We start from the raw sequence: 21,824 nt of genomic DNA, 5'->3' as shown, positions 1-21,824 counted from the left end.
GTTCCCAAAGAGCCAGAAACACTCTTTTACCATATTCTAGTAGTTTTCACCATATAGTTTTTCTAAATGATGACATACTTGGAATTTTAGGGGCTAAGCCATTGGAATGCTTTAGAAATTATTAAGGTCATGATTACGCAAAACGTCAGTTTGAGAAAATGCCATTGAAAACTTTCGTAAGGGCACTCCACCTGTTTGCAAAGAGCTGTATTTCTCCTTTACATGAATTTCAATTAATACTTTTAGGAAATTATTACAAAATGCGTTGTATTTCTCCTTTGTATGAATTTCAATTTACACTTTTTTAAAATTATTGCAAAAAGAGTTTCCTTTCTCCTTTGTATAAACTATAATTTATACTTTTAAGAAATTATTGCAAAAAGCGTTGTCTTTCTCTTTTATGTGAATTCCAACTTATACTTTTAAGAAATAAGTGCAAAATCGTAGTATTTCTTAATTATACGAATGTCAATTTATATTTTTAGGAAACTGTTCTCAAATAAATACTCTGTAGTAACATAAAAAATATTTAAAAAAATTTAAATTGTTTGAAACTCTCTTACTTTTATAAAAGGCGATAGATTTCAATATTCAAAAAGTAACGTATAATATAAAATAATGCGAAGAGCTTAGAGTTCCATAACGTGATGTTTAGGGCGGAATGTAAAATAACTTGATAAAAATGCTTATTCTTTGCAAATGAAGTTCAATATAGCCACGATTTGATGTTCTAGCCATTTCATTTGAGTATATTATAGCCAAAAAAGCCAAATTTACCCAGAACTAAAATAGGTTTTTACGATGAAATTGAAAATGACACTTTTCTGGGCATACACTCTGAGTTTTTCAATACATTAAGGGTTAACCTCTCCCATTATTTTAAGTGCACTCTTTACTTTATTTAGATTACATAAATAGTGGAGGTGAGAAAGTTCGAAGAAGTGAAAATATGAGATCCCAACTCAAAAGACTAGTGAACTTAATTAAGCATATTACGCCATTCTGTAGAATATTCTGGTGTTCATAAACAATACAAATTCATTTACGCCATCTTTTCAGTTTTAAGATTAATAACAGGTCAATAATATGTTAATTTTGTCCTTAAAAAATTGTAAAATCATACAGAAAGTTTACAAATATGAACTAAAGAATGTGAATGACTTTTTTGATGTTATAGATAATTTAAATTTCTAAATTTTAACATTGAAATTTTTATATATCTCTTTTTTTTTGTTATTTTAGAGACTTCAATAAGAAAAAAATACTTTTTTTTTTTAACAAAAAGTGTTTTTGTAAGTCTTATTTGATTTAAAATTAATGCTTAAAGATGTAAAAAAATATTGTAACGTAACTAGTTCGGCAATTGGAGGATTTTTAATTGTTTCTTAATTTACAATTTGTACTTTTTGCTTTTGTCATTCAATAAATTGTTCATTAACCCATAGTAATCTCAGATCAGAAACTAATTAACCAATTATTATTTATGTTTTTGAGATGTTATAGCAAATTAAAATCTTTAAATTTAAACATAGAAATTTTGATTTCTTTATTTCGTTCTTTTATAGGCTTTAAAAATAAAAATTCACTTTTTATTAGCAAAAAATGTCCTTATATGTTTTATTTAATTTAAAATTAATGCTTAGTTAACAAAAATTGAAATAAATAGTTCGATCGTTGGAAGATTTTTTTAACTGTTTCCTAATTTTCAATTTGTAACTTTTTTTAATTCAATTAAAGGTGAATTAAAAGTTTCAAGCTGTGTTATAGTTGTTGTAACCTATATTTTAAAATCAGGTAACAAAAAGAATTACATCTTTGTATTTAATCAATATAATCATGTAATTTGTCTTGCCAAAATTATTTAAATTATTAGCTATTGTTATGATAAAAGAAAACTGAATCAGACCTCATCCATCAAAGAGCAATACAAATTAATTTTTTAAAGTGCACTTTAAGCATAGTGTCAACATCTGATAAACAATTTACTCAGCAATGTGAAATATTTCTTTTACCATATGACAGTCAACAAAGGAATAAAAAAAACTCAAAGCTTCACACTGTACTTAATTTTCTTAACGCTGTCAACACCAGTAAGTCAAGTATGACTAAAACTGACTTCTGACTGCTAAAACTAAGTTCTAGACAATTAATTAGACACCAAGGCAACCCGATAAAGTCCTTCTTTATTTTTTACCTCACGATTTTTTGTTTTTGTTTTTCCATTCTGTTTTATGTTTTTCTTTCTTTTTTTCAGGAGCATCAGCAATGGCGATATGCCAGTAATGCCCGTCGACCAAGCTCTAAACAGTCTTGTGTTCCAAATGATTCAACAACTAGGACTTCTAGACAAGTAAGTCACTTTATTAACTATTTCAACATTTTGATGTCTTTAATAAACAACAACATATTCTATATTTGAGTTTGAAATTAGATTGGTTCAATGTTTAATATAAATTAATTATAGGACAGAAATGTTTGGTTGATTCAATTCATTTTTTCAATATTTAATTAATGGAGGGTTTAAACTGTATGAGTTGAATCTGACCGCTACATTTCCATAACCAGAAATAATTGAATTTTTTTTCTATGTTTTTAACATTAATTGATAAGTTAGTTTATTTAAAGTGTCGGTAAAAGTTCTTTTGTGTTTGTATTGACATTATCTTCGTATTAAAAAATCAAGTGTTACAAATTAAAATAGAGTACGGTTAGCTGTCATCTGAATTTTAAATGACGACAATGAATGTCATACGATTCATTTGCTGTTAAATAGCAAACTGGTACAAATTAAGCAGCATAGTTAATAATCGCTTGAATTTGTAATGATGACAAGGAATGCCATATGATTCATTTGTTGTTAAAATAACGAACTAGTACAAACTAATTAGCATAGTTAATTATCGTTTGATTTTGTAATCTATACATAATAATAAAAGCGGCTGTGTGTGTGTGTGTGTGTGTGTGTGTGTGTGTGTCTGTAATCACAATATATCGCCCCAGAAGCCTCGCCCAGGCACGAAACTCGGCACATAATTGTGTTTTGACATAATGAAGAAGTATTTTTTTTCTTTTTTAAAAATTTGGATTAGTTATTTAGTTATCAGTCATTTTGTAAGTCTATGCTTTTCGTCTGCTTTTTCGTCTTCGAAGAGCCATATTCAAAAAACTATTAAAAAATGCATATACTTTTCCCCACTCTTATAAATGTATGCTAATGCGAACCTTACAATTGAAATATTAATTTTCGACAACTTAAACCAATGATATACGAAGGAATTAATAATTTAATTGTAAAGTTCGCATTAGTTTACATTTATTAAAGTGGAGAAAAGTTTAACTTTTGTATTAAAAATGTGGCAACATATTCGATACGTAAATAGAACGCTTCGCTTTGATATATTTGTCGCTGTTCATAATTGTTATAATAAGTTTTTCTTCTTCTTTCCACGCTCTATTTTTTTTTTCTTAAGCGAAGACGATAATTTTTGTAGCGATATTGTAGTACTTTGTACAACTAAAAATTCTTTTCACAACACTTTAAAAATATTTACTTTATTTTCTTTATATATACAGAGAACAGTCGGCAAAGAATTCGATTAGGTTGAAAAACATTTTGCTAAAAAGGAACGAATTCCAAAAGAAAAAATAAGCAACTTAAAGAATAAAAATGCTGATGCCAGCCAATTTTTTGAAAGTTAACTTAGAAATAACAAACCAAACGATGTTAAATAACAAACCAAACGATGTTAACAAAATGACGTAGAAAGCGCAACTAGATCAAAATTATACAAGCACAACTAGATCAAATTATAATACCTGAGTGCTTGACGTAACAGATATAGAAATAGAATTTGATACCATAAAAAATTATATAGAAATAGAAATTGATACCATAAAACATTTATTCGTTTTCGTGTTCTTTTCATGTATTTAGCATTTTAGTTTTTTTTTCTTAAGCGTTGTAGCTATATAATTTCAAACATCCTCAAGAGCTATAACACATCTGCAGCAGAACTGGATATGAAGACAAAATTGCAGGACAGGAACACTTTAATTGTCCACTAATCTTCAGATTTCCTGCTACGTTTTAAAAAACTTTATTTGTGAAAACCTTCAGCGTGGCGGACAGCTGGCCGCCTTAGGCGGCTAGTAATGATAATAAATGTCATACGATGCATTTGATGACAAAATAACAAACTAGCATGAATTAAGTAGTACGATTAATTGTCATAATTTAAAATGATGATAGTAAATGTCACACGATTCATATGATGTCAAAATAACAAACTAGCAGGAATTAAGTGGTACGATTAATTGTCATCAGGCAACAAATGACAATGAATAATATAGGATTTATCGTTATCAAAATAATAAACTAGTAAGAATTAAATAACATGGTTAATTGTTGTCTGAAATTAAAAGAATGACAATGAATGTTATGGTGAATGTTATAGGATTCAGTGTTATCAAATTAACAAACTATTAAGAATTAAGTAGCATGATTAATTGTTGCCCGAATTTGAAAGAATGACAATGAATGTAATAGGATTCATTGTTATCAAAATAACAAACTATTAAGAATTAAGTATCATGGTTAATTGTTGTCCAAATTTGAAAGAATGACAATGAATGTTATAGGATTCGTTGTTATCAAATTAACAAACTATTAAGAATTAAGTAGCATGGTTAATTGTTGTCCGAATTAGAAATGATGACAATGAATGTTATAGGATTCATTGTTATCAAAGTAACAAACTAGTAAGAATTATGCAGCATGGTTAATTGTTGTCCAAATTTGAAAGAATGACAATGAATGTTATAGGATTCATTGTTATCAAATTAACAAACTATTAAGAATTAAGTAGCATGGTTAATTGTTGTCCGAATTAGAAATGATGACAATGAATGTTATAGGATTCATTGTTATCAAAGTGACAAACTAGTAAGAATTATGCAGCATGGTTAATTGTTGTCCGAATTTGAAAGGATGACAATGAATATCATACCACTTGTTAAAATAACAAATTATCATGAATTAAGTTGTACTGTTGACTGTCTTCCGAATTTGAAATGATGACAATAAAACTCGAAATAACTAATTTAGAATGAATTAAGTAGAACAGTTATTTATAGTCAGAATTTGAAATGACACTAATAAATGTTTTTTGTCGAAATATTAAACTAATGCGAAGGAAGTGGTAGGGCAAACTATCGGCCAAATTCTAAATTACGATAATGAATGCCATACCATTAGTTTATTGTCTAAATAACAATTTCTAGCATGAATTTAATCTTACATTGGTTAATTTTAGTATGAATTTAAAATGAGGATAATGAATGCCATACAACACGTTTCTGTTGTCAAAATAACAAATTAGTACAAATTAAAATATGGTAACGTTAATTGTTCCAAGAATTGCTTAAGTTTTTGTACACCACACTAAAAAATCTAATTATCCATAGAATGATCTAAAGCAATATTACTTAAATTTAAGATTACAATGGTTCTTAAAAACGATTTCTTTTAAATTTTAAAATTCGCCTCGAGAATTGGCATTAAATACTATGAATCTACCAATCTCTTATGAATCAATTAAAAAATTCAACACGAGATTCGCGTAATAAAGATTATAAGTTTGCAAAAGAAAAATTTATTTAAATACTTTGATTTAAGTAGATTGATTTAATATCCATTGATTCTAAATAAACTGACATTAATCAAAATTTACACAAAGTTGAATCCATGATGTTAACCAGTTGATTAACAATAATTGAATATAATATGTTGATTTTTAAAATCTTGGCTTGTTCAAATTGGTAATGCAAGTCATCTCTTTAATCCAGTTTATCAGTTGTCCAGATATACTAGCTTTTATATTTATATCAATGACTTTCAAACAGTTGATTTGAATAAAATCCGGTCTATAATTTAATTCAGATAATGGGATTACTTTAAACAAGATAATTAGATTCCGTGTTGATTTGAACTAATTTGTTCAAATATATTAGAACTTTGAGTTCTTCAATTTCTATCAGTTCTGTTTACTTGAATCTGAGGTATGGTTCCATTAATCCAAATCCGGGAACGAATTCTAATAAGATAACAGAATTTGTTGCTTTTTCTAAGGTTCATTATTTTAATCAGTTAATTTAAACTCGTTGCTTTGAATTAAATAAAGTTATCCAATTTTTATCAGATCTGTTGGTTCGAATCTGTGATTTGAATCAGTTTTTTCAGATCCGTTAAGTCTAGTGCAAAAGATTGATTTTGGGCAAAATTTTTGAAATTGAGTTTAGTATAAATTTAATATACCTGTACTCCTTTCTTTTTAAAAATTGTATACTTTTGTTTGCACTCCAATTATTTACAAAGTTATAGCAGTTTCTCTGCAAGGTGATAACAGTGGATAGACTAATGATTTTAAGTCCTTAAATGCGCTTATCTCAAAATCAGATTTTTTCCCTTCATTTTACACCACCTTGCTGTTTTTAAAATAATTGACTACAATTTTCATGAGTGTGTATGATTATAGCACGCATATCTTGAACTACAGACTAAGCGAAAAAAAGTAGAATTTGAATCTTTTTAATGCGTGTTTCTTCGGAAAGACACATGCGAAAGTTTTTAAAAATCTGCTATTTTAACTACATTGATCTCTAACTCAGTAGTATATGCACTTGTGTTTAAGATAATAGTTCAAAATATAGTTGATAACCTTCTAAATAAAATCTTCAAGGGATTTTTGTGTTTTAGGTGTTAGAATTTTTTTTATAGTTTTTAGCTTACACGCAAAGAAATGTTTTGTTTTCACCTAAAAATAGTCATGTAAAAAGAAAATGATAAGAATGATATTTTTTTTGCTAGTTTTATAAGTTTTTACACTTAATAAAACAAATAAACTAGTTTTATAAACTTTTATATTAATATTTAAAAAAAATGTTGTTGAAACTAATTGGATACCTTAAATAAAATATATGTAATCACTTTATCAAGTAGTTTGCTATTACTAATCCGCTATAACAATTTATTTGAATAAAATCAAATGATCCATTTTTGTACTAATTTGAATCCTCCACTATGATTTGAGTCAAATCAGTGAGTTTGTACTAGAAAAAATGAATAAATGATTTGCACAAATTAATTCCAATCCATTGGTAGAAAATCAAATTTATTTATATTCAAACAGATTCATATCAATAATTTCTTTCTTCTGGTTCAAATGAGTTGGATAGGATTCTTGGTATCAATTATTAAATAAAGAATACACTGAGAAATAATTTTTCTTGTTTTCTGTTGCATGATATTTTTTAACATATCTTAGTTATTTTCGTATCGCTTATTTCAAATCTGTACTCAGTTTCTCTCCCTTCAGTTTTTTTATTACATTTTTAGTCTATTTTTTTAATCGAAATATACAACTTTAAATGCGTTTTACATCACATAGGGCCCCCATAAGTACTGTAACAAACTTTTAGGGGAGTTAGGGCACAGCATCAGGATTAAAATTTCATAGAAACCCATGCCCGGAAATGTCGTCATACGCCACTAAAGGCTCTTACCTATGATGAACTGTTTCTTCGTGTGCTTCTCGACAAGTCATATAAGGGAAACGCTTCCGTTATATATAACATTTTTAAACTTGCACACTGTGAAAAAATAGACTAAGAATGCTATTTTAAGAACAATCCCTAGTTTTAGGATAAAAACTTTAAATCCCCACTAAAATTATTTTAAAAAAACTTTAAATCCCTCTTAAAATTGATTTTAAATCCCCACTCCCAAAGTAGGAAATATCAAGTATTTATATAAATACTTGTCCCCCCAGTCTTATCCGGTTTATTCGAACAAATTATATGTTTCAAATCGTCCAACATTCTTTATTGGTTTTTCAAAGCTATATATGTATGTTCTCATCGATTTAAATCTTTAATCTGTAGTTTCTTGTGAGTTGTTTTGAGTAATCATTTGATTCAACTCAAGTCAATGATTCTCTATGCCTAGAATTATTCTATGTGTAATCAGAAAATAAAGCACGTTCCCAAGTCTTGAGTACTCAAGTTTTGATTATATTTAAGTCCCAAAGGATAATTAGGTTTGTGCTCGTGTGAAATTTAATCACATTTTGTAGTAAAGTAGTTAGATTTTCTATTGAAATGAGGAACATAATTGTTCCTAAGAATTTATTTAGCACGAATAATATAGTCTAGTTTAGAATTATTTTCGAAAGAATTTGCACTGACATGAAACTTGGGATGAATTTTCTTTTAAAAAAATGTCTAATGATATTACTAAAAAGATATTTCTAAACTAGTTGTAATTGAATTTTTAGAATAACTTTCATAGTTGAATTCCTCTGCTTAGATGTTTCTAAATATTTTGTTTTTGAGAAAACTAAAAATTATAACAAATTTTCCATCAATCTATGTATCTTTAGAGCTAATAATATAAAGCTTAAATGATATTACCTAATAGTAATATTACTCAATAAATAAATCTGAAGCAGAATTATTTATAACTCAATAAATTTCAAGTTTACTCAAAAATGCAATTCAATAAGTTTCAGCATTACGAAATAATAAAACTACCCAGTAAGTTTCATCTGCAATTTATTGTTTAGGTTGTTTAAGATGTTATAGCTAATTAAAATTTCTAAATTTTAAAAAAAATTGACAGGATTTGAATTTTGAAACTGATAAGTTCGAATCAAGATATCTCAGTGAATAAAGCACTCATCTGTTAATTAAACGACGTATGTTCGAAATCTGACGATGACTGTTCGATTTGCACCTGCTCACGACTTATACTGACCACAGTAAGGATACAAAATACCTTTAATAGAGAATGAGCAATACAACTCCATTGCCCTCAGCTACCGTGTATGATTTTCATAGTTTCCTTCCTATTCGGTTTAGCTTATTCACAATCTTCTTTACGAAAGGGAGTTGGTCCCAATACTTGTTCTTAAGTTCTATTGTTTTGTGGGTTTGGTTGAAAATTACATGACTAAGGGGTTGAACAGTGATAATTGAAAATGCGGAAAGGATCAGCAGCTCAACGCTAGTGAAAATACAAAATAAAAATTGTTAGACTCATTGATAAACAATAACAAACTGTCCAGCCTTTTTGGAAAGTGCAAATATGTTTTGAGAAAATAGCTTCATACAACATATACTCCAAGGCAACAAAATTTTTTTTAACGAAGTATACAATATAAATAAAACTTTGTGAATAAAATTTAAATCAAACTTTTATTAAAAAGTGATTCTGATTTAATATCAACGGTTTTCAAAAATGTCGTATCAGTCTGCTGATTCTAAAGTACAAGCTTTCCTTAAAATATTATATATGTTTTCCTTTCAATGATATACAAATTTAATAATTAATATAGTTATAGAAAAATAATTTATGAAAAAAATCATTCATAAATGATAAAATCATATTTTTTAAGCTTAGCATAATTAAACTGTCTGAAAAGAAAACACTATATTTCAATCTTAAAAGCATTTTTTTTAACAATTTGACCCGTAGTAATAATGACTGTCACCATGAATCACTATAATTACGTTCGTAAATTATATTTATTGCATCTTATCTTAATGGATGACGTCGTAATTTCTGAGGGAGTGATGTTACACTCCTCCTAACAAATTGCCATATTCTGAGCAGCTCTTGTGAAGTGGGTGACAAATGCACTTTAAAGATCGAAATTAAATAATTAGATTAAGAGTTAGCTTTGAGTTTCAGCTTTGACATTAATAGAATGTGTCGATAGAAACTGCGTGGGTTAATTTCGCTTTGTTATTTACATCAAAAGGGTGACTATAACAGGCTAATTTATAAATTTGTTAAATAAAAATTTGGTTCGAACAATTCTGAGGAGAGTTGTCTGATTTGTACCACATTTTATTTTATATCAGACACAAATCATTGACAATTACATTTAAAATGCTTTAATAATGAAATACAGTCATTTTGTTACCTATATTATTTTCTTGGTAATAATATTTTTGTGGAAGATACTGAAAATTACTTACTTTCACACTGTGTACAATAGGTACGATCTATTAGGTACGATGTATTACCCCCCCCCCCACCCGAAAAAGAAAACAAATGCACTAGTGTGGAACAAAGAGTGGTGGCAGAATTAAAGTTCAATGGATAATTTTGATAAGCAAATTTGACTTCAGGTTGAACTATTTATAATTGAAATCATATTTCCTTAAAAAAAAATTCAGTTTATAATTTACACCACTTTTAACTTTTTTCAATCAAAATAACTTTTTTTTCTCGTTTTTTTTCTTTCTTTTTTTTCTTTTGTAGAAAAAATAATAAGTAACTGTATTATTTTTTTCCTCATTTTTTTATTAAATTTTTTCTTTGCGGGGGGGTAGTAATACATTTCCCTAATTCGTACCACCAGCTTCCTAAATCTTACCAATCGAGAAAATATGAGCAAAAACTACTAAATAAATAAATAGACAATAAGTTATCCAAAACAAGAGTTTCGTGTTATAATGTAAAATACAGTACTGCATTTTCTGAACCATTTCGAGTGCAAGGTTAATTTTGTTTTGATAATGAATTCTAAAAAACATTTTACAACCGTCATGTTTTATGCTAGAGTTTGAGGAAATATTACATATACATACCTTATTTAAAGTTATATTTTACATATATTTTAATTAACACAAATAAATAGACAGCCTTACTAACATATCTTTAAAGTATTTTTTAAATCTTAACTGTGTTCTAGTTACAATAATAACTCAAATAACTTTTGCATTAATAATTATATGTTACTGTGAAGGACAGAAATTGGTGGTTGCTTACTTCCACCGGTGAATGTTGTCGATTGCATAGTCACTTTGGTAAATGTCAGAAATATATACTAGGCCAAGTTAAGTGCCACTGTCTGGTATACATTTGCCCGGTATGCCCTACATCACTGTTTTTTTTTAAGGTCTAGTATCACTGCCTAGTATGCATTTAACTAGTATTCCGAAAATTGATGCTTTTCCTAATCTATCCTCAGCAGATACTAAAATATCGATATCAACGAATAAATTAATATCAAATCGGATACAACAAATATTTCGGACATTCACCAAAGCGACTATGTGGTTTTTGACATTCACCGTAGAAAATCGACATTCTCTTGATTTCGGCTATTCACGGTAAATCATGTCACCGTGAAACATTAAAATCTGAAGAGTATCGACTTTTACCTTAGAAGGTCAACAATCACATAGTTGCATTGGTTATTGTCCGATTCAAAATTAGTTTACTCATTGATATTTTAATATTGTTTTGATATTTTAATATCCGATTAGAATAGATTAAGAAAAACATCAATGTAGGGAATACCGGGCAAATGTATACTCTGAAGAGGCATTTGAGTGAGGGAAATACTGGCTACGTGTATTCTGAGCAATTATTTTTATTTTAATATTTTTAATTTAATAATTAAATATTGAATAAATATCTAAAAAACAATTAAATAATAATTAAATAATAATTAAATATTGAATAAATATTTAAAAAAAATTAAATAATAATTAAATATTGAATAAATATTTAAAAAATAATTAAATAATAATTAAATAATAATTAAATATTGAATAAATATTTAAAAAATAATTAAATAATAATTAAATAATAATTAAATATTAAATAAATATTTAAATATTGACCTATAAATTAATATCAAATTAGATATAGCATATATATCGAATTAGATCCAGCATATATTTTGCATTTGTTCTTTTTTCTCGATATTTTTCAAAACTTGTGGTTAAATAGCTGGAAAAATAAAGTTTTAAACTTTATGATGCAATTATTCACATATTTCTCATTATTTCTCACATGCATACGTTACTTAGATTCAAAGGAAAGACTAGTTTTTTTTACGATCTCGTGCATGAAAAGCAAAACATAAAATTCGGATAAAAATTTATGAAAATAAAATGTTTAGTAATTAGTGGGTGTAAATATATTTTTTTGACTTAATTACACAGTTTGAAATATTACTGGATATATTTATTTTGTGGCAAAAAGCAATTTATGTATATGGATTTTAAATCTAATAATTCATTAAAAAAATGTGAATAAATAAACGGACAGTTCTGAAACTATGAGTTATAGAAATGTCAAAAAATATTAGATGTAATTTAGTGAAAAAATTTAACTAAATTATCTCAGTTTAGTATGTTAATGCCATGCTGTTGTAATTTCAACATACAATAGTAATAATACTACTAAAAATAATAATGATAGTAAAGATAATGATAATGATGATAACAGCAATCAGAATACTAATAATAAAGATAGTGATAATAATGATGGAAATGATAACAACAATAATAATAATAGTAATTATGACAATGATGAGTAATATATTAATTATAATGATGATAACGATAATGATATTAATGATAATGATGATAACGATAATGATGATAACCATAATAATACTTATGGTAACAATAATAATATTAATTATAACAATAGCAAATGTCCAGTAGCTTTAGATTGTAAAAAATATTTTCAAATCCATTTGAAATAATTTATATCAATCCAATGCTAAATATATTTTTATTGCTCCAAATGTCGATTTATGCTTTTAACAATATATTTTACCTAAAAAATGTAATTAAACACTCATTCAATTCTACAAATGTATGTATTACATAATTTGGGAAAAAATTGCGCAGTAAAATTTTTATGTCAAAGTATATTATCTTCTTGCAATAAAAATCGGTATAAATATTTTTCAAGACATAACACAAAATATTTATCATTATATTTCCGTCTTCCAGAGTAATATTAGAAGATACGCAAAATAAAACTTCCTCAAAGTATGTTTTTAAAATACAAAAGGGAATCATTATGCAAAAAATATTCGCCCAGCTTTCTTCAAAATCAAGATATATAACTGTGATATTTTATTCTCAAGAACTAGGAAATAAAGTCTTCCGCAGTAGAAAGATTTCCTCTGAGATTTTGAAACTTAAAATCTCCATGCTATCTTTTCTTCGATAAAAATGAATATAAAATAGAATAAATCTTAGATGCTTAGGAAAAAAGCGGATAGAATTCTTTCTTCTGTTGCGAATAATTAAATTTTCCTAGCTTCTTGAGTTCAAATTGCTGTGAAATTTAGTTTAATATTTCGAGCAAATTTTTTATTACATACTTTGGTAACATTTTTGTTGCTTCCAAGATGGTCATCCAGAAATATCATCTGGTATTTGGATATTTTTTAGCAAAAAAAAAACTACAAAATTAACTTAGGCAAAAGTAAAAAATATTAACTTTAAATCATATAGGAAATAGATCAGTGGAATTAAAGAAATATTAAAAATTTCAAGAATAAAAATAAAAATGCTTTTGCTCTATGAGTGTAAAAACAAAATATCAGGGGACAAAATATTGTAGTCGAAATCACGCGTGGAGAAAATCTCGCGCAGACAAAATTTTGCATAAACTAAATCTCCGAAAACTAATTCTGGAGTGAACAAAAATTCGCGCAAACAAATTCTGGAGTGGACAAAATCTTGGGTGGACTAAATTTCGCGTGGACAAAATATCGTGAATTAATTTGTTAATGGGAGATACTACACAAATGTCCCAAAATAAATGTCATAATGAACACTCACTCTTTTCTCAACGGGCAAATCTTTAGAAAATAAAATTTCGAACATAGGAAAGTGGCTTTAAACCGGGAAGCTAAGATTCATAGACCCGTTGGAGTTAAACTGTTCGGCCTAGAAACAATCAGATTTAATCAAGATATTCATTGCTTAGATGTGTGTAGAATATCATTCTTAAAAAGTTATCTGGAAGAACTAGTTTTTTTGGTAAATTATATTTTCTCAAGAAAGTCAAAGCACTGATGGAGTAAGTCAGTGTGCACTTGTCTACTCTATGGGAAATATGGAAATACTATAATTTCAGTGGAAGAGTAATAGACAGTTCTATTTTATTTAACAATTTTAAAGAAATATGCATGTTGTTTATATATGATGCAATCAAAACCGTACTCGAAGGGGAAAGGGACTGTTGAGGGCCCGATTGAAATTTCTTACAAAAATATAGTGTTTCATAATTAGTTTTTTGAAGAGAAAATTTCATAGAATTTTTCTTTATCCATATGAAAACTTCAATTTTGTATGAAAGACCTTCAAATATTCTACAAAGAATGAAAAATAAGGCTTTTTGTAAATTAAGGAAAGAGCCCATAATAAATTTTGTTCTAAGGGTCCTTAAAACTTTTGTTCGACCTTGGATATAGTTATCTTCTTCCTCCGCTGCACTGCAGTTATCGTGGACCTAGCATAGACTCGCATCGAGAAATGGAAGCAAAGCCGTGTAGTACCCGGTTTTTCACCGAGAGCAGAAGTTATCAAAACGTAACAATGCAGTGGAATAAAACCTTATTGCTTAAAATATTATTGCTAAATATTTTTAGCCTAGTTTATCTTATGTTAAGTTTTCTACCTTAACATAAGATAAGCTGAGCTAAAAATATTTTTTGCTACTGTAATGACCACTAAATAAGGCTAGTTTAAAAAGAAAAGAACACTAGAGTTCTGACATAGTAAAACAAACGTATCTATACTGACACCGTGAATTGATCAGCAACACGCCAAATGATTGGTAGGTCCTTAAGGTAATATAATCCTCCAATATGGTAGGTCTCTATGTAATATAACAGGGGTGGCCAACCTGCGGCTCGGGAGCCACATACGACTCTTTGAAGGATTATTTGTGGCTCTCGATAAATGTACCAGAGTTCCCTTTTCATTTTTATGTTATTATATTTTAAAAAATTATTATTGTTCCGTATGTGCCAAATTTTGGAAATTTGTACCAGAATCAAAGTATCTTAAATTAAAAAAGGCTGCTTGTCGAATTATTTCAATATTTGGAACAACGTATTTATGTGAATCATTTTATTCCACTTTAAAATTCGTGAAATCCAAACACCGCTCAGTCTTCACTAACCAGCATCTCAAAGAATTACTGAGAACTGCTGTCACCAATCATTCACCAAATTTTAAGCAATTATCAAGAGAAGTAAAATAAATGTGTTTAATTTTTAATATTTAAATTCAATATAGATTTTTTGTACTTTTATTTATATATTTTCAATGAGTATAATCTCTGTAAAAAAAATTTTAATATCTTTTTTGCATACCTTTTAAATGCGTGTTTAATTGTGGCTCGCGAAAAATTTCAAATTTCGAAAAATGGCTCGACTATCAAGGAGCTTGGCCACCCCTGTAGTATAATATTCCAATATGGTAGGACCTTATGGCAATATAATCCTCCAATATGTTAGGTCTTTATGGTAATATAATCCTCCAATATGGTAGGTCCTTATGGTAATATAATCTTCCAATATGATAGGTTCTTATGGTAATATAATCCTACAATGTGGTAAGTCCTTCTTTTTGACTAGTAAAATGAAATTCAGAGTTTGTTCGCTGAAAAACTGAACTAATTTCAACATAATGGATGTATCTGATCTCATCCCATTACCCTATCTTACCTCTCTCTTCCGTATAACATTTAAATTTTAGAATTTCAGTGATGATCATTCACTTATAAGGTGTGTTTTTTAAAGATATAATTTTGTAAAATTAGTTATAAGCCGCATACATATTTTTATGTCCACACAAGATTTTGTAATCACGAGAATATATCCACGCAAGATTTTCATAGTTAATTTTTGTAAAGATTATTTTATCTAATTACTTATCTTTAAGTAAAACTGCTTAACTTTAACTAAAGTGCTTTATGTAAAAAGTACTCATCCTCCTCTCTTCTGTTTATAAATATAAGCACTATAGGGTTAAATGTTCCAATTAAATTGATTGGAGAAAATTACTCAATAACTAGAAAAATGAAAGAATTTAAGGAAATGTCTGGAGTACATTAATTGGTTATCAACAGAGGATTGGATCTGTTGTTGGTATAAAGTGAATATTTTCAAATGACGTCATCACAGGTAACTCGGAACAGATGTCGATTCAGAAGCCGATCAGGTTCAAACCACACGCGTGACGTTGCTTTCAGGTATCCGATTAAAATCTGTTTCAAATCACTTGGTTATGCATTATCATTTCACTTTTTCTCGAGTTTTAAGTACCCGATTACATATACTGAATGCGAATTATTTGTACGTAAAATACTTTCCGAAAGAAGATTAAAAATTAAAACTAATATTATAAAAAAAGCTGAAAAAAAGTCTGCTTTTAAAATACTGTTTCTAGATAAGATGAACAATATATGGTAAAAAATATAAACAGAAAGCAATTACTTCCAAGTAATATATGTGTTTTAAAAATAGGTCAGTTCCAATAAATGTCCCAAAAGTTATTAAAAATAACAAACTTTTCAGCTAAATCTTTATTCTGCGAACAAAGCAAATTTTGCTTTTAAAAGACAAATGGACTTGAAATCAAATTATCCATGCCACTTCAAATCAACCTCTAAAGTGACTGCTGCACCGAATTTTTCTAGTTTAAAAAGTTTTATACGTATAGTAATATAACTTCATACGACATTTCTTAAGATAGAAAGGAAATAAAAGGAAATTCCAATAAAATAAACCATCACAGTAACTTACTCTATTATACGAACGCAATTTATCAAAATAAGCTTTTTCTAACGCTGTGTGAGAGCTGTTTTTATTGGTTGACTTTATGTTTATGCTGGCTTTATATAACAATCAAACGATAATTCGTTTATCCAACAAAAAATAATATAAATTGCAGTTCATTTTAAAAGCGCAATTTAGGTTAATAATGCATTTTCGTATCATTTATTTTATTTAGTTTACGATACTCTTAAATTTAATGTCATCTTTTTTACAGTATCACGAGGAATCAACTATTTATTTGTTTATTTAAAGATGAAGACAAGTGTTCAACAAAATTGAGAGGAATTAAAAATTGTGTTTTAAAAAGAATGTTTAATTTGAATATTATAGATTTTAACAATATGATATAATAAAAGCTGTATGTTAATAATGCTATATGCTAAAAAAACTTAAAAAAATGCTATATGTTAACAAACTAGAATACAAACTTAAAGTTCAGCGTCTGTCAGCTAAAAAGTGCATGAAATGTACCGAGTAATTATAGTGTAATAAAAATACAATAGTAATATATATTACAATATGTGTTAAAATTCACCACACACTGCAAATACACCGAAGAGCCATTACATTATGACCACCCTGCTAATAACATGTAGGACCACCTTTAGCCCTCAAAACTGCTAGCACCCGCCGTGGCATTGATTCCACAAGATGCTAATAAGTAGTCCGAGGTATCTGGTACCAAGCGCTCACCAAATGGTCCTGTAATTCCCTCACATTGCGAGGGGGTAGCGTGGCAGCATGAATATGGTCTTCCAAGTAGGTCCACAAATGCTCTATTGGATTAAGGTCAGGTGAATTTGGGGGCCAAGACATGACTTGAAAGTCACTGGAATGTTCCTCGAACCAATCCATGACGATTCAACCCTTATGACATGGTGCATTATCCTGTTGGTAGACACCATCCCCCGCAGAAAAAACTGTTGCCGTGAATTGGTGAACTATGTTCAAGTAGCTTAAAGGCGTCAGGGATTGTTCTATGAGGATTATGGATCCTAATGTGCCCCTTGAAAACATTGTTCCTGGGCGAGAAACCATGAAAACCTGGGCGAGCCCATTGTTATAGATGGAGGGTGGTCATAATGTAATGGCTCTTCGGTGTATATACTGCTACAAATTTGTTTATTTCAAAGTGTAAAAAATATCAGTATCAAGAGATCCAAATTAATACAATCAAACAATCAATAATAAATCATCAGTCAATGAAATAACTATAATACAAAGAATTAAATTGTTAAAAGTATTATTGCAATTTAATTAGAGGTATGATAATTAACCGAGAACATTATTAAAAGAAATTAGGGAAACAAATTTTTGAACTTTAACAAAGCCTATAATTTTCACATTACCGTAGTAAATGCGAAAATACTTGATTCCGCACTTTAATGGAGAAAATCAACTTTTCTTTAAATTAGCTAGATAATATACACGTTAACGATAACACTTTCGATAGTATAACACTTTTAAATTTTAGCAGTAATATATGATTTAATTATACAATGGCAAAGGTTTAATATTATGTGTCAAAAATTTAAGTACACAAGTTGCAATATTGTTTGTTAAAATCTAGCATACTTTAGAGAAACTTACAGCTAAACATTTGTCACTTTAGATATGCATAAAATATGCGATTCTCCCTCTTCCCCCCTTGTTTGATTAAATTACTATTTCGCTGACATTCCAGGAAAGTCGGAAGATAATTCGAATATCCAACAAAGGTAGGATAAAAAAGAAATAATATAAATTTCAATTTATTTTAAAACCTCAATTTTAAAACAGTAAAAAAAAATGGATATTAATTTAGGCTAATAATGCATGTAGTTTCATTTGGTTCTCTTTGTTTATGATGTTACTAAACCTAATGTCGAATGTGTTTTACAGTAATATAAAGAACCAACTATTTACTTATCATTTATTGTATTTAAAGCCAAATTGTGCAACAGTTCTGTTTTCTAAATATTGATAAAAAAGTGCGTACTTTTTAAAATCCTTCGATAGAATTGTGAACATTTCTTTCCACATTAAATTTTGTATTAGAGAAATAATACGTTGTTAGTGTTTTCCTAACAACAACATTCTTTTTTATTTATGTCAGAAACCAAAAAAAATCTGTTTTGAGAAGTAGTAATAGTGATTATTGTCCCATTGTGTCAAAAATAGGATCTTTATTTTCTATCCTACAGTTATTCAATGCCTCCTTCAGTTTCAAATTATTTTCATTTTAATTTTTTATTAGATTTATACTGCGAAATTTTTCCTATGTAATAAATTGAAATTTATTATAGGTTTTTTTCAATACTTTTAAAGATAAGTTATTTTTCTGTAGATGGCACCACTATGATAAAATGCAAATTCAATCGTAATAATATTTTTTTTTAGAAATTTTGAATTAGTCTTTTAAAAGGAGATTTTTGGGGTGAAATCTATGTAACTAAATTTATTAATATTTATTGAGGATGGTATTATAACTTGTATAGGGTATTGGTGGATTTATGACGGCTTTTCTCGGGGATCTTTTTTTTTTGGTTCTGACGTCCGCCGGATGCGGGATGACTCTGGACGTGGTAAACAGGTCAGTCTAGATTCTTTCGCCTTGTTGACGGGAGGATAAAAGAGAAGCGACGAACGTGGCGAGGAGGAGTAGTAGCAGTTGCAGTACCAGTAGTAAGCAGTTGATCAGAGCAGTATCCTGGGGATACGGAGTTTGTCCGCTGAAGGAGTGGTTCGTGACAGTATCTCGGAGATGGTGGATCGTAACCTTAGGGAAAGCTAAACTGAAGTCTCTAGCGGGAAGGACTACCGGGATTAGCCAAAAGCCGATATCTTTGAGACGATGGGCCAAGTCCGAAGGAATCTATGCTGGACGTCCGGTGTCCCCCTTCTACATGCCTAAGTCGCTTGAAATTAGAATAGCTGGAGAAATTTCGAGATCCTAGCCGAGGAGTTTGTCCATGAGTTCATCTACCTTTCCGGTGGGCGGTTCCAGAGTGAAAGCAGTAAATTCCGTAGGGTACTTATAAAACTTTAAATTTTATTTCGTTAACTTTTTAGAGGAATCATTTACCGAAAATTCTGAACTGTTATGTTGTGTTTTTTTTTTTGTGTAGGAGAACAATCAGCATTTAAGTGTACTTTATAGATATCCTAAACCAAGTCTGGGTTTTTAGAAATGTTAAATGAAGTTTTTATTTTATAAATGTCTTTTTTTGAACTGTAGAAGTGGAAGGTTATGCTTGAGTGTTTTAAGGTTGCCTTTTTGTTTTAATTAATGTATAAATGTTTATTCCCATGTTGGCATTTGGAAATGTGTGAAATTATGTTTTTGAAGATTTAGAGGTGCAATAAAAATGAGTTTTAAATGTTGAAAGTTTTCTGTAATTCATTAGATATTTGTCTACTAAATAACCTGGGTAACCGTTACTAAATTTCAATTTTGAGATCACAGCCAAAGGGGTAACGGTACAAATTGGTGCCGTGACCAGGATAGGCAAATTTAATAGAGAGGGCCTAAATTGGTGCTGCAATCTTTTGCATTTCCAGATGCTAACATTTGACTTTTTATGTGTTTTAAAGTTGTATCATATTTGAGTGTATTCATGTATTCCCAGTTTTTTGAAATAGACGTAAACAAGTTAAGATTTACTCAATTAATAGTGTGCTTGTGAAATTTGAATTGTAATCGAATATGTGTCCTAAGGATAAGCTTTCGCCACAAGATGGTCAAACGGGTGTATTTATACCTGGTAATTTTTCCCTTTTAACATTGCAAGTACTCCCCACGTTTAGAGGAAGGGACTCTACAGTATCGGTGGAAGAATTTCTTGAGCGCCTACAAGCTTCCGCGTCGCAGTGGAATTGGACAGAGTCAGAAAAGTATTTTGCACTCAAAGATAGGTTGTTTGGGGAAGCCAGAGACTGTATAAATGAATTTGGGGAAGACATTGACAACTTTAAAAAGTTGAAAGATAAGTTGCTTAATCTATATGGTAAAAAAGTTTCTCCTTCAACGGCTCTTTTTGAGTTTATGGCCTTCAGGCAACCCGTAGATATGCCAGTTGAGAGATATTTGGCACAGGCCGTGCAAAAAAGCAAATTTTTGGATTTTGGTCAATGTGACACTGAAACAAAAGAGACACAAAGAAACCATATGCTATTTAGTATGTTAAAGTTAAATTTACACCCTAATATTCTGAGAGGAGTTTTGGCTCGAAACCCGCAAAGCTTGGAGGAGTTAAAAAAGTTAGCTATTCTGGAGGAGAGTGCCTGGCTAACCGTGAAGGCCACGAATAATCCGTTTTTACAGTTCCCAACAGAGATATTTAAAGTTGAACAAAATGAGAATGGGTTGGCTGCTGTTTGTGCAAACCTGGCATCCACCATAGAGAAATTAACTGAAAAGGTAGAGAAACTAGAGACTAGAGTAACTGGAAATATGGGAAATCATGATAGAGGGGCAGTAGCGTTTAGAGATAATAGAAGTAATGAGAGGAGGATAGGTCCCTGTTACAATTGTGGTAGAGTTGGGCATATTGCTAGATACTGCCGTGCCAGGCAGAGAATGAGTAGAAATGTCCAAAGTCAACCTGCAGATAATGCAGTTGGAGATATTCGACAGGAAAACTAAGTTCGGGTGCTTCACAGGCACAGGTGACAGCGTGTATGCCCAAGTTCGTGCAAATTTATACTAATGAAACTGTAGGGACCCTTCCCATTATTAGTGTGACTTTTCAGAATTTAAAAGTCTTATCTCTGGTTGATACAGGAGCAGCTCTTAATTTAATTGAGGAATCTTTCCTACCTTCTAACATTAAGCGTCAAAATTGCAATATGTGTGTTTCATCTGTGGCGGACAGTAGGATTGCTTTACAGCATAAAGTTCAAATTGATATTCAAGTTGGCTCGTACAAGTGTAAATGTGATTTTTATGTATTACCTTCTAGATTATCTAAGAATTTTTCTATGCTTTTGGGAAGTAATTTCCTTCACAAACACAGGTGCTTAATTGATTATCAAGCTAATAAAATTCAAATAGGTGAACAAATAATACCTTGGTTATGTTGTGAAGAGGGAAAGGTGATAAACGTAATTGAACAAACTTGGAAAGAAGATATTTACGGTTATTTAAATAAAAAGTATACCCTTGCACCTTTTTCTGAATCG

General features: G+C 29.2%; 1 protein-coding gene across 3 annotated transcripts in view; it reads left to right on the top strand.

Moving 5' to 3' along the window:
* Nucleotides 1–21,824, top strand: part of LOC107451053 (uncharacterized) — a 265,442-nt gene that overhangs the window by 135,187 nt on the left and 108,431 nt on the right. For all 3 annotated transcript variants that reach the window (XM_087157487.1, XM_087157488.1, XM_087157486.1), the window contains one exon: nt 2,255–2,350. In XM_087157487.1, coding sequence (XP_087013613.1) covers nt 2,255–2,350 — 96 coding nt within the window. The remainder of the gene's footprint in view (nt 1–2,254; nt 2,351–21,824) is intronic.

The sequence above is a fragment of the Parasteatoda tepidariorum genome, chromosome 2 (assembly GCF_982258835.1).
Source record: "Parasteatoda tepidariorum strain Cologne lab strain chromosome 2, Ptep-v5.0, whole genome shotgun sequence".
NCBI classification, from domain to species: domain Eukaryota; kingdom Metazoa; phylum Arthropoda; class Arachnida; order Araneae; family Theridiidae; genus Parasteatoda; species Parasteatoda tepidariorum.
This window is presented reverse-complemented; position numbering and strand designations above follow the sequence as displayed.